Here is a 14,518-nt window from a genome sequence, read left to right as displayed (position 1 = left end):
GAATCCTGGTGATATCTCATGATATTTTAAAATATCAAGAGCTACCATCAATACAATGCAATATTATCGGCGACACCATGGAACCTGGTTGTTTCATATTAGGCACCTACAATGCTGATAATATCGACCGATATTGTCAATATTGAAAACACTAGATAAAATCAACATAACGACGGAAGTCTTATTTATTCAACCAGAAACTGGAGAGGTAAAATTATGCAAACAATATAAAAAAATAATAATAAGAAAAAGAAAAGAAAAGTGACCTTTCATTATTGTTACAAAGAAAAATAAAAATAAAATCTTATGATTACTAGAGAGAGAGGTACAAGAGGTAGCAGACCTGGTTATTATTCAAAGAAGCGACATCATATAATGGAGGCCAATTCTCCTTCGTGGCCAGCAAATGAGCTGCCTCCTTGAAATGTCTCAAGGCATGAATTTCATCAAACATCCATGGGAAAATCATCTGTATTCAGACAAAGGAGTGTATGAGCTAATACTATGAGACACCACTGCGAGGGGAAAGTTACTCAAAGGGGGATAACAATATGGGTTTAGGATTTAGTAAATATTTATAAGCAACTGATACAGGAAGTGATTAATTTTATTTGAACTGTTTGTTCATAAAAAGTGAAAACAACCGTGTCAACAAGCTTTTTCCTGATGAATAAATATCACGTGTACCCATTTTTGTCTGTTCAGTGCAGCTGGCAAAAATGGACCAAGGCATGAAACATGGAAGATGAAGGAAGTATGTTCCAAACCCAAAAAAAAAAAAAAAACCACTAGATCTAAGAAAACCAAGAATATAATGAACTCTCCAAACTTTAATGGTTCTATTCTCAATAATTGAGGAAGGTAACTGAACAAACATCACCTAAATTTATCCTAATCCAGGCTTGTGAGAAATCCTCTGATTCTGAATGCAAGTCCATGTGGCAAAGCCTTATAAGAACACACCCATAATCCTCAACCATAGCCACAACAGGCACGAAGGATTTTGAATATATGTATGATGTATCTTATACAATGCTTGGGTGAAAGATTGTAAAGCATGTTCCAGTTTCAGTTTATGCAAGTGGGCTGATGGTTCACTGATGCAAAATGTTGATATGGTGCATAGCATGGATGGAAAATGCACAAAAAATCACCAAGATTGGAAGATCCTTAATGCAGAATATTTGGCCTTCTATTGGTTGAATGGGAACCACATTGGCCGCCTGTTGAAGGGTTTAAAAAATTTCCATCTTGGATGTTTTCGATGCATGGTTCATTCAGAGTGGGCCGATGATATCAACAGCTTGAATCACTGAAAAACAGATCCACTTGTACAAAATGAAAATCAGAAGAATACAGTGCAAAACGCTTGCTCTGAGCATTATCTAATACCTATTTTGGATATCTACCTGAAATATATGAGAGAGAATTTTAGGTACACTTGATATATCATACAATTTTTCATATGATTTATACTTGGAATTACAGTTTTCTTTGCTTCCTTCTTATCGTTTTATATGCTTCCAGATTTTCTACATAAATACTTCTCTGTCACGCACCAAATTACATCTATGATGTCCTTTTGCTAATTGCCTTCCGTACCTCGTTATTCCACCAAACATTTCTTTATGTGAGCTTTTCTTGCCTTTAGATTCCTCAAGCAGTTCCATTACTTTTTCTATACAAACAGTCATCTTTGTCAGCATCCACCTGCCCTCTGCTTCAAGATTCCACTTGCCTTGTGCTATCTCTTTCTCCCCAAATAACACTGACACTTTCTATTTCAAGTATCGTCATCTTATGCTTGAGCAATTTTTACTCTCAACTCCTCTATTCCACCTTAATGCAAAAATCTAAGAGATTAAGACCACTTAAGTAACCTATCTATCTCTCCCAAATCTCAGTCTTTCACCAAGATCCCCTAATCCCATGATGCATCTACCCTTGTTTATATCTTTACTTCTAATCCCATGATGCATCTAACATTGTTTATGTCTTTACTTCTAATCCCATAATGCATCTAACATTGTTTACGTCTTTACTTCTCCTCTCCCTCACTGTTTTTAGTTTGCAAATATTTTCTCTCATGTGCTTAACCCATCATATAATTTCTCATATACTTCAAAATGGCATTACTGATTTCTTTGTTTCCTCTTTATCACTCTATATGATTTTGGGTTTCTATATTTGAACTTCTATGACAATCTTTACAGCTAGACCACGTTTTGCTAATTGACTTTTGTACCTCATGCCCCCAGCAAACATTTATGTGCATTGTTTTCTTGCCATCAGATTCCTCAGGCACTTCTTCTGCTGCTCTTTTTAAACAATTAGTCCCATCTTTGTCTGCATCTCCCCACCCTCTGCTTCAAGATTCCACTTGCCTTCTGCTATTGCAGTATCCCCAAATAACACTGATATTTCCCCCTTTAAGTTTCACCATCTTTTTCTTCTTCTTCTTCTTCTTCTTTTTCTTTTTGAATTTCAACTCTACTTCTATTAAAAGGACCAAAAAAAAAAAAAAAAAAAAAAAAAAAAGGCACTAAGTAGCTCTACAAGCCAAACAAAAAGCAGGATGATGAGATATTTTCCAACAAATATAGTTGAATCCGGACCCCAAGTGGCAGCAAAAAAAAATTCCAATTGCATCCACAAAAAAGGGTCAATTTCAATGCCTAGGAAATAGCCCAATTTTTTGGACCTTGTCACGACCCGGAAATACTGCGAAGAAGAGTGTTTTTCCACTCTTTCCAAATACCCATAGGCTTTCCACAAGACAAACCTTCCAAAGAGTTTCCCTTGTTTTTCCTTTCAAAACCCCCTTCCAAGCCTAGAAAAAACCTGGTCATGTGTCACCCATCAAACCTTGAAAACCTAAGCATTGTGCTCTCATAATCCCGCCAAGAGTCCACAATGCATAAACAGGTGATCCATCAACTCTCCATCCTGTAAACAAAGGATGCAAACATTGGGGGTTATCCAATTCCTACCATAAAAACGTAATGATGCAGAACAATTAACCACTTGCTTTAAAAGCTCGAACTAATAGAGCATGGTGAATTAATCCATTTATCTCATAGCCCAGGCCCCACATCGCATGGGTTAGGACCTCGACTGAACCCCCCTCGTGGGCCCTACATCACATGGGTACCGCCTCACATGGGCCAACCACCTTGTGTGTGGCCCTGTATCCCACAGGCAACCCCACTCGAGCCCGGTGTGAAAATGCCCTTGCATTAATCACCTCCAGTAAGGACTAGGAGTCTCGAACACGGGACCTCCGGCTCTGATACCACTTTGATGCAGGATAATTAACCACTTGCTCTAAAAGCTCGAACTGATAGAGCATGACGATTAAATCCCTTTATCTCATAGCCCGGGCCCCACGTTGCATGGGTTAGGACCTCGACCGAACCCCCCTCATGGGCCCCACATCACATGGGTAACGCCTCACATGGGCCACCCACCCCTAATGTGCTCCATTTGACGCAGGACAATTAACCACTTGCTCTAAAAGCTCGAACTATTAAAGCATGGCGAATCAATCCATTTATCTCATAGCCCAAGCCCTACATTTCATGAGTTAGGACCTCGGCCGAACCCCCCTCGTGGGCCCCAAATCACATGGGTACCACCTCACACGAGCCACTCGATGAGGAGTCTCGAACACTAAACCTCCCACTCTGATACTACTTTGATACAGGACAATTAACCACTTGCTCTAAAAGCTCGAATTGATAGAGCATGGCGAATTAATCCCTTTATCTCATAGTCCGGGCCCCACATCTCATGGGTTAGGACTTTGGCCGAACCCCCCTCGTGGGCCCCACTTCACATGGCTACCGCCTCACACGGGTGGGGCCCGCCTCACACAAGCAACCCACCCCAAGTGTGTCCCCGCATTCTACAGGCTATCCCACTCGAGCCCGGTGTGAAAATGCCCTCACATCAAATTGGTATCAGAGCAGGAACTCTAGTGTTTGAGACTCCTCATCGGGGGTGATTAATGCAGGGGCATTTTCACAACTGGCTCGAGTGGGGTAGCCTGTGGGATGCGGGGGCACACTTGAGGTGGGCGGCCCATGTGAGGCGGTACCCATGTGAAGTGGGGCCCAAGAGGGGGGTTCGGCCGAAGTCCTAACCCATGAGATGTGGGGCCTAGGCTATGAGATAAATGGATTAATTCACCATGCTCTATTAGTTCGAGCTTTTAAAGCAAGTGGTTAATTGCCCTGCATCACGTAACCACCCTAGGAGAGGTAGGGATATACTCGAATGAAAGCCAAAGAATTCTCCAAAACTGCGTTGTGGAGGATGACTAAACTGGCATAGAAAGATTTGACAAAAACACCCTGCTACTATATAAAATCCAACTGCACGTGTCTTCCTTTTATCTTATTCTTTGGTAACTTTTACTCTGGACTCCTCTTTTCCAGTTCAATGCACAGTTGCACACATCAAAGACCACTAGCTTATGTTGCATAGTTAAGGGCTTCCCAAATCCTAGTACAAATTTAAAGCCCTTGCATATTTAACCACTCCGTTCTCCTAAGCAGGAAAAGTCTATTTTTGATGTGCTGTCCACTCTTCAAGGTCATCAAATGCTCATCCTGCTTTTCCAAAAAGTAACCACTATCACTATGTGACATGATGTTGCAAGCTCAACTATTCTTGCTACTAATTAATTTCCCTCACCAAAGCCATGTCTGGCATGTACCTCTCATGTTTTCTTCCTACATTCACATTTAAGTCTCCAACTATAAATACCCTTTCCCCATTGACGATCCTTGCATTAGTTCCTCCACTTCCCAAACTGCCTTCTAATATTGTCTTCTTTCTTTACATCAGATGCATGCATGCATCTAGATGAGGAAAACTCATTTTGTCATTCGAGTTAGGCAAGCATCCCTTGAATAAAATGAAAAACAGAAATGACTATGCATAAACGTTCTCTCCTCCCCCTCCTCCTCCGTCTCCGTCTTCCTATTCCTCTTTTCCTTCTCCTTCTCCTTATTCTTCTTTGAATCTCTCTGTAACTAGAAAAAATGATTCTTTAAACACATACATAGTAAAAAAGGAAATTACAATCGTCAGTCTGTTTGTCACTTCCATATGCAATTTACAGCTTGTGTTTACCTCTCCAGTGAATAATACGGAACGATTTTCTTTTGCAGCCTTGATTGGATCAAACATGTCCTCAAATTCGTCCCTTACTCTGTGAGCAGACCACTGCGATGAAGCTCCCTTCTAGTTGGAAAGAATGAACTAGTTAGAGGCAAGTTATAAGATTTCAACATTATAAAACAATTCGAAGGCATCCATGCTAATTGAATAAATAAGCATGTAAGAATGACATGGCTGAGAGCCCCAACTAATAGAGAGAGGTCAAAGAAGATTACCTGACAGTATATAGACTCATGCAAAAGAGCATAAAGTGGATTTGTATCAAATGCCATCCAATTCTCGAACTGCAAAACAATAGCACAATAGCTTTATCAGCAAAGAAGTATTGCATCAGATTCAGCCATTTTTTCCCATAATAACTATTACGGCCTTGTCATGCGCAATGGCACCTGCCATTACCATTACTAATGGCTGTCACAGCCATAACTATTTTTTGATACCATGATCAAATTGCCAATGCTCTTGTAAAATAGGAAAGGAAAAGCAAAAGGAAGAAAATATGCAAGCAAGTTCAATCCAAGTAGATTAAGACTTCTGGGCCTAGCTCACAATGGGCCAAGCTTGGGCCCAGCCTGAATTTTGTGCCCAAAAGTAATCTGCTTCTGGTTGAGGCTTTCTTTTCTGAGGTGTGCAACGTTTGGAGAGATCGTCCCTTCCGTACCACCCCTAGGGGTCGCAATGGGCCGGGTTTGGTCCGGTTAGGCTAGGTTGGCCCAACTCAATACTCAAGGTCCAAGGCTCGAGCCCAGTCTAAAGCCAGGCATGGGCTTAGCACGGCAGGCCTAAGCCTGTGACCCAAAAAAATTTGGTTGAGCCCAAGCCTGACCCAAAAATTGATAATCCCCATTTACCACTCAATTGTTCCTAATCTATAAGTTGATCAAGTGGGCCACACATGCAAAAAGTAATAGAGACATCAATGATCTACATTCAAGATGCATGGGTTGCCAAATCAAGGGGTGGATATTTTTGGAATATAAGACACGTACCTGTGAAGTCGAGTTGAGCCAGCCGGATTGGGCTAAAATGACTTGAGCCCAAGCCTGGCCAAAAACTTGAGTGGGTCTAAGCCTAGTCCAAAGGAGGTCGGGCTCATCGAGCCAGGTGGGTCACCTGGCCTATTCCCACCCTTAACCCCAACCGCAACCGGTTGTTCTTGAGTAGATCCCCCTACTAAACATAAGGGATAGGGGGAAGGTGGCCGGGCATATCATATCAATAGGGTTGTAGAAACAGAACCTAGCCACCTACCTCATTCGATGTCCCATGGCAGGCACCTGCCCGATTCAATTGACCAATCAGGCAAAGTCTGCTTACTGAAGATCCAAGAAATTCCAGGACCCAGGTAAGATTCTTTAATAGTTTTTGAGATCCTTTAATTGACATAGACCCAAGTCCTCCAGTAGGATGATGCACTGGGATTGGTAGGGATATATCAGCCAGTAGACTCCCAATCAACAGACGGATCTGGGTCCATGATGCGGTTTGACAGCAATTTTTTTTGTTGGTTTGAACTGGGCCTGAATGACAGCTCAGCAAAATGGCCTTGCCCTAGCCTGACTTGTTTTGGACCCGATCAATAAATTGAGCAGAATGAGCCTCAGATTTAACTAGCTCAATGATGCCTCCAGGACAAGTAACTTCAGAGAAGTTCAGAACTGATTGAAACTTACGGCAGCAAAGAGAATTGGAAAAAATAAACAGGTAGATTTCAAATTATATCAGTTATAGTGATTGTATTTTCACATTAGGATGGGCGTCATTTGATACAAAACTAGCATCTATGAGCAGGCGTGAAAGGCATGGCGAGTTCAGCAAGAATGACAAGAGAAACATTGCAATGCAGTGACAAACATACAACAAACTGATTAAGTGGCATAGGCCAGCCGCGATGAACCGCCCATTTAGATTTCAAGGATATCAAACTGGTATTTCAGGGAATATATGCCCACCTGTTTTGCATGTTCCTGTGAATTTACCAATTTGCAGCTACAAAACACAGACCTAACAGCCTTTCATGCAAAGCAGTTTAGCAGTTTGAGCCCGAAATAGTGCTTCAAAAAAGTATCTAGCATGGGCCTCAATATGGTATTAATTCACACTATTTATCTGAATCAACGGCAATGATTGTAGCAAAGGCATATAAGATTGAGGGGAAAGAAATGGTTTCTTTACAGCCTTCAAGAAGAAATAGCTGATACGCTTTCGTCCTCCTGGAACTAGTATAGGATCCCAGACCCTCTCAAACCTAGAGTAAGTAGACGGCACATCAATGTCAATCTTGAAATGCAAAAGCATAAGGAGCAGAATTTTCTTTTCCCCTATTTTCCTTTTGATAAGTGTAAGTCATGCCTTACATGTAGTGCAAGCGTTCAAAGCCAGTACTGGATCCTAAACCTGAAAGGCCAAGAGTTTGCAATCCCCTTGGTGTTAACATGCCCCCAGATGGAAGAAGCACCTATTCAAAGGATATAGATTGTTACAAGAACTGCTTTTTTAAATTGTATTGACATCATCAGCAAGAGGCCATGCTAAACTGGTATGACTTACCCCGCCTCCTTCATATTCTGTCAAGTGATTTACAACCTCACGAACAATTTCAATATCTGGGGGAAATCTTTTGTAGAATTTTTCATTTTGACGCAGAACTTGTTCAAAACCTGCCCTGTAAACAGCATCTGCAGTACAACCCTTCCCAATTGGCGGAAGCCCACCAGTGATTAGGGCACACTTAAGACCTTGCGGAGCAAAACTCAAATAGGTAACTGCACAAAAACCGCCATAGCTCTGCACAAGTAAAATGAAATAGTTATTCAATAACACACAAAAGCACACGAAAAGTTTCAAGGTAATACATGAAAACACAGGAATAATTGGATGCTGTAAACGTAAACTTCTCACAATAAAATGCATGACATGGAATCAACAGATACCCACTGAATGTATAAAAGAAAAACAAATGCACTGGGATGCAATAAAGCATTTTGGTTTTAAAAGTTTCACTTTGTTGGGTATCTATTCACGAAGAGGCATGAAAATATGGGAAACTCTAGCTCTATCAATCTTAGACCAAGTACAGTAGAATAACTTGAAAGGACATGGAAAGCTCTAACTGAAAACTTTACATGATTTAGCACAAGCTAAATTTTTTTCTAGCATCCTCTTCCTAATAAGGATTATAGTAATTAGTGAATAATATGGGCAAATGTCAATTCAAAGACCTGACAACTTGATTTTATATATATATATTAAATCTAAAGTAGTTGAGGACCTAATGATTCGATTGATTATTCAAAGGCCTGATTCAACCTAAGAGACTTTTTCAATGATGAATCAATTTCACACAGTTGTAAAAGCCAAATTCAGATTTAAGCAGTTTTGGACTTAGTATTGTGTGAGGTATGAGCTGAAGGTTTAGTTGCTAATGGAGAAATAAGTGCAATAAGAGAATAAAAAATTGAAAGAATATTTAAGATTAGCTAAACATAAAGGGTTTTCTAGAAAAAATAAAAAATAAAAAATCAATAGGTCAATAAGAAACAATTCCCTACTTCAAGAAGATACCAACAATATTGGGTAAGTTTAACCAAAGAATAAATAATTTAGCAATACTAAATCTTAAGCAGCACTTGGAAAATTCAGCAATACCAGGAACAGAATTTTAACAAATCATGAGAATTTAACAATACTATGAAAGTCTAATAGTATAAAATTTCAGCAATGTATAAATAGAAACCCAATCAAGTGAACTTTCCGAAAATGAATATCAGAAAAATGGATAACAGTCAGAAATTGGGGTCATTATTTGAGTTCAAAACTCGAATAAAGCTCGAATTTCAACTGATTACAGTTGGGTGATTAAAATCACTGATTCAGTTCAAAGTCAAAATCTGGATGGATAGAATTAAGGAAGAAAAAAATCAGCAGATGGATTCAAACTTCAATGAATTACAATTGATGACAAATATCAGTAGCTAAGTTCATATGAAGAATTAGGAAATAAGGAGTCGGCAAATTCAGTTAAAATTCCAAGTAAGCTATGGTTAAATCCAGATATAAGAATTGCCAAAAATTAATCACAATGCTGAATCAATTCAATTAAATTCAAACATCAACAGATTAGAATATAAAAATTCAAACTCAAATCACAACAACTAGGTGGTTGGAAGGAAATCTTAGTAGATGAAACAGCGAGTGAAGAGTCGGGTAAGATATGCTCAAATTCAGATACATCACAATGAACACATTAAGGAATTAAACTCTAATTTGAATAGACCAAAATTCAAGATAGATCTTCAAAATAAGCAATTGTCTTAATTCTGAATAAATCTAAATCTACAACTAAGAATTAATACACTAAAATTAAACTCCCTAACTCAAATCACAGAAAATTAGGGGTAGGAAACTAGAGCAATCAGACAATGTGATCCACCACAGATTAGGAATCTAAAATAAACTAATGACTTAATATGCTTTTAAAGATAGATAATAATAAAAAATCTACCACTTTCAAATCGGAGAAGACAAAAAGAGGGAAAGAATTCAGTGATTAAGCCTGAATTTGAAAATGGATTTAGAAGTTTGCAATGGAATACAAAGCTAAAACAGATTAGACATCACAAACTAAAGTTACAGATTATAGATTATGAATCAAAAGCAATCAATTGAATCTATTCCAGAACAAATAAACCAGCAATTTCTTTAAGATAAATTAAAACGTATTACATCCAGGAATAAAGCTCTAAAGCAGCTAAGAATCAGAACTTACAATTACAAAAGACTAGAAGTTGGAAATTAAAAGCAGCCAATTGAATCTAATCTGTAACAAACAATAAAATCTGCAATTCAATCTAATGAATTAAATCATTTGCATCCAATTAGAGAATTAAAGAAATAAATCACACTAACTTATGAATCAGGAATTACTCTTCAAAAAGAAAGTTATTAATTGGGAATCAATCAACAAGCCAATCACCTAACCTAAAATAATTAAACAAATATTAATAACAGCAATATGGAGTGCAATTTTAGTTACAATAGGGAGTGGGAACAAGGAATTAGCAAAGATTGCTTTCCAAGAAGTTTCCAAAATGACCACTCCTGATATCTTAGGTCAATAATTCATGAGGGTGGAGAGATTGAGAAGGATGTTGCCCATAGAATTCTAGCAGGGTGGAAGAAATGGAGATGTACCTTTGAAGTTCCATGTGATCGTCATGAACCACTCAAACTGAAAGGGACATTTTATAGGATGGCTATAAGACCAGCCATGCTTTATGGGATAGAATGTTGGCCACTTAATCAACATGTTCGCAAGATGTGTAGCTGAAATGAGGATGTTGAGATGGATGTGTGGCAAGACAAGGATAGAATTAGAAATGAATGCATTTGAGGGTGTAGGTGTATGTGCGTGTGGGCCTATGACTGGGCCCTCATGTACATACACTTGGGCCTTTTGTGTTATGGGCCTTAGTCTTAGCCTTTTTTATCTTTATTTTTATGCTTTTCTTATTTGTCCCTTGTCTTTCTTTAGTTGTACCTCCTAATAAGGCCATATATGTAATTATACCCTTCTATTGTTATCATGGCATGCCATATAGGTTGTTACGTAAAGGTAATGGTGGCAACCGTTACACATTACGGGTTCGTAAAGGCCGTAAGGGCCATTATGGAAAAATGAACCATAAAGGTCATTTCAACCCCGTAAAGGCCGTTACAACCCCCGTAATGGCCCGTTACGCCACCAATAAAGGCCATAACGGCCCTGCAACGATCCATTACAAGACTGATATAGGTTTTTTTTTTTTCAAAAAAAAAAACCGTAACGGTCGTTACAACCCCCGTAATGGCCGTCACACCCCATATCATAAAGGTAATGGTGGTGGCCGTTACGACCACCGTTATTGTTACAGAATACCTTGATTGTTATAAATAAGGCAGCCCGTTACGACCACCATTATTGTTACAGAATACCTTGATTGTTATAAATAAGGCAACTCTCTCTCTCTCTCTCTCTCTCTCTCTCACACACACACACACACACACACACACAAATTCTCTCCTCCTTTAACAGAGGGAATTTAGGAGTAGCACCAATGGGTAATAAGATAAGGGAAAGTAGACTTAGATGTGGTTCGATCATAATGGTTGTTTTGACTATGATGTCATAGATGAATTGACCCATTGACTTTAGGTTTACTACCAACCAATGTATTAAAAAATGGTTACATATCGATTGTATCAGCAGACATGTAATGAAAATTGTCACTACCATTATGCAATATGGGGGCGAATCGGTTTTGTTAGAGTATATTAGAGTACTCTTCTAGATTATGATATTTCTTTATTTGTTAAGATGGGTATATGTTGAGATCTCTCCAAATCTCCCATCTCTTTTATTTATTCCTATTATTTTGTCGGAACTCTACCTTGTTTGTTTCATTGAAAATAATAGGAATATATAAAAGAGATGGGAGATCTGGAGAGATCTCAACAAATACACATCTTAACAAATAAGGCAACTTAGAAGATTACCATAATATCCTCTAACGTGTTCATTATGAAACAATGGGTCATATTGACCGATATTCCTTGTATATGTCCCTTACAAGCTGACATGACCATAAAGGGCCCATTTTGAACATTTTTTATTTTCAAAATTTTGACCCAACTTTCAAAAAAAAAAAAAAAAAACAAAAACCTCTCCTTTCTTCATTTCAACTAAGGAAAAAGCTTAGAAACTCATTTTAAGATAGATTTGTGCCTCTTTTGAGGATCAAAACACCAAATTTTAGTGGAATTCAATGAACCGAAGCAATGTTGACCATTTTGGAAAATATCAGAAGAAAGTGTAAACCCTCACTTTTTTTTTTCATTTTTCCATCTTCTTTATGTTGGATTTATATGTAAAGGGCCCTAATCCACAAAATCATGCTTGATTTCTGTTCAATAAACTGTTTGGTCAACTTTTATCAGCTCAAGCTAACACTGCCTGACAGACAGCATTCTTACTGAGAATGACCTGTTAAGCCATCAAATACATGACGACAATCAAGTTAATTATCTAGCCTATAAACTGATATCAAGACCCTGATTTGGCATTGACATCAGAGGAAGTCCTGTTGCTAGTTAAGAAGCTGCTGAAAAAGCCAGCATGAAATCTATGATGTAGCCTTTCAGCAATTAATCATCATGTTTGCAAGTAACCGGACCTCATCCTTGAAAATATTAGTGATGGCAGAGGGTTCAAACATAAATAACATAGAATAGCTCTACACTACAAAGTTTAAAAAGACACATTTAACTTTTAAGTTGATACCTGCCCTAAAACTGTCCAAGGTCCACCATCTGGCAGAAGACGTACGCGAATAAATTCGGCATCATTCACAATATTATCTGCTCGAAAATGTTTCAAGTAGTCAGCAAGCTGCTCTGGAGCCGTCATTTGAGAGAGGGAGGATACTGTCAAAGGAGTTGACAAGCCTGTTCCCCTCTGCCAGATATAGACAACATTAATGTGCAGGAAGAAGAAGTAGAAAAAGTGAGATGCAAGCTGCTTGTAAAGTAAATCATGCCTGATCCAGCAAAACAACACGATATTCTTCGCATGCTCGCTTTAGCCATCCGCTAGCCTCAGTTGGTCGTGGGCTCTCAAAACCTGGTCCTCCTTGTAGGAATAGGAGATATGGCAGCGGTTGTTCTTCCTTCCCAGCTGTAAAATTATTATAATAAATAAATAAATAAATAAAGATCCAGTCACCCATAGAAGATGATAATCCGAAAAAAAAAAATGAGAGAGAATAAAAGAAGTTAAAAAAAATAAAAAAAGAAAAAAAAAGAAAAAAAAGAAAGGCAGTTAGATTGCATAAAACTTGTCCACTCCATCATGACAGAGACAGTTAAAGCAGGGAATTTTTTTTGAAAAGAAAGAGAGAAAGGAGTTTGAGAGAGAGATATATATATACCAGCAACGACCTCGCGCGCAAAGATGTTGATGGTATGAGGAAAAGAGTCGCGGGCAGAGTAGTCGAGAGGGACGGTGAAACGATGATCGCGAAGTTTCAGATCCGGCACCGAGTACCAATTCCCCACCGTGTGCTGCAGCTGCGGTTGATGCTTATCGTCCATTGCAGATGATGAGGAGGAGAGTTTAATCGTATTGTTACAGAGGGGCGGAGGATGATGACGACAAGGACGATAAGAAAATGAACGAGGGCGGGTGGGAAGAAGCTGGGACAGTACCCCTCTCGCTAGTAATGCCCGACTACCTGGAATCCAATTCCTTATCATCCTACTCGCATCTCTCTTTTCCCCAAACAAACAATGTTTGCTTGACATAGACGTGGATTGCGTGGTGAGGCCCACCGTGATGTTTTTCCAGCTCATTTTAACTACTGTAATTAGCTCAAAGTGGACCATACCACAGATTTACATACTTGAATGCAACCATGTCTCACTTATGCAGCGAATCCCAACCACTCGTGTGGATAGAACACATGCATCACCGTCGGCTCCTCACTCTACGGAACATTCTCCTCCTGACGAAAGCGTAACACACTACCCAATCGCCATCCGGTTGACGTACTTGTATGCACACCACGTTTCATTTATGCATAGAATCCCAACCACTCGCCTGTTAGGTATGGGCGTGTCCGGGCTACTTGGGAGCAATCAGTCATGCGAAGGTCCACGTGCTGACTCTACCCTGTCGTTTTGGATGCATTAACTTTTTAAGTTGTAAATAAGTTACCTGAAAAGCAAATCTCTACGTACAAGTGACTTACGGTGAGGGCTTAGGCATCCGAACAGCCTTATTTCTTTCAAATTTTATATCGAAGTTCAATTCCAACAAAGATAGAGATAAGGTTAGATGCGATTAAGTAATTTTCTCTTTGATTACTCTTGAGGTATCTTAATTCTAAATATCTCTAGAGAAAAGACTCAAAAGGAAAGAAAGAATTCCCATTGGAATAATTCTCATTATGCGATTCAAACCATTGATATATATATGATGGCTATATTAATTATATGATCAAAATCACGATTGCATTATTTTTGCTCCCCTAATAGTTAGCCACATTGTTAGGATTCTTCTTATTTGGTTAAAATAAATAAATACTTTGAATTTTGAAAATCAATTTAAAAATTAAAATTTTGATTTCCCTCCAAAATATTTTGAAAATTCAACTGTCCCATATTGCTTAAGAGATGGAATTTTTTGGGGTTATAAACTCCCTTGTGTTTAACATAATTACTTGGAGAAAAGAGAGCTTGGGTTGTGTGTTCTGCACTAGAGCACATGCACAGCTGGGTAGTGAGCTAGTGTGTGGATGTA

The 14,518-nt window shown here is 38.8% G+C and overlaps 1 protein-coding gene across 4 annotated transcripts in view; it reads right to left on the bottom strand.

The window, feature by feature from the left end:
* Positions 1-13,503, bottom strand: part of LOC131245026 (uncharacterized) — a 33,742-nt gene extending 20,239 nt beyond the window's left edge. Inside the window, exons 1-9 of one of the 4 annotated variants that reach the window (XM_058244182.1) lie at positions 13,149-13,501; positions 12,759-12,895; positions 12,503-12,676; positions 7,735-7,971; positions 7,542-7,642; positions 7,360-7,432; positions 5,400-5,468; positions 5,137-5,247; positions 344-469 (exon numbers count right to left, since the gene is read on the bottom strand). In XM_058244182.1, coding sequence (XP_058100165.1) covers positions 344-469; positions 5,137-5,247; positions 5,400-5,468; positions 7,360-7,432; positions 7,542-7,642; positions 7,735-7,971; positions 12,503-12,676; positions 12,759-12,895; positions 13,149-13,473 — 1,353 coding nt within the window. In that variant the 5' untranslated portion in view covers positions 13,474-13,501. Of the gene's footprint in view, positions 1-343; positions 470-5,136; positions 5,248-5,399; positions 5,469-7,359; positions 7,433-7,541; positions 7,643-7,734; positions 7,972-12,502; positions 12,677-12,758; positions 12,896-13,148 lie in introns of all 4 variants that reach the window. The other 3 variants (XM_058244183.1, XM_058244184.1, XM_058244185.1) reach the window with 3 other exon arrangements.
* Positions 13,504-14,518: the final 1,015 nt, after the last annotated feature.

The sequence above is a fragment of the Magnolia sinica genome, chromosome 5, assembly GCF_029962835.1.
Source record: "Magnolia sinica isolate HGM2019 chromosome 5, MsV1, whole genome shotgun sequence".
NCBI classification, from domain to species: domain Eukaryota; kingdom Viridiplantae; phylum Streptophyta; class Magnoliopsida; order Magnoliales; family Magnoliaceae; genus Magnolia; species Magnolia sinica.
This window is presented reverse-complemented; position numbering and strand designations above follow the sequence as displayed.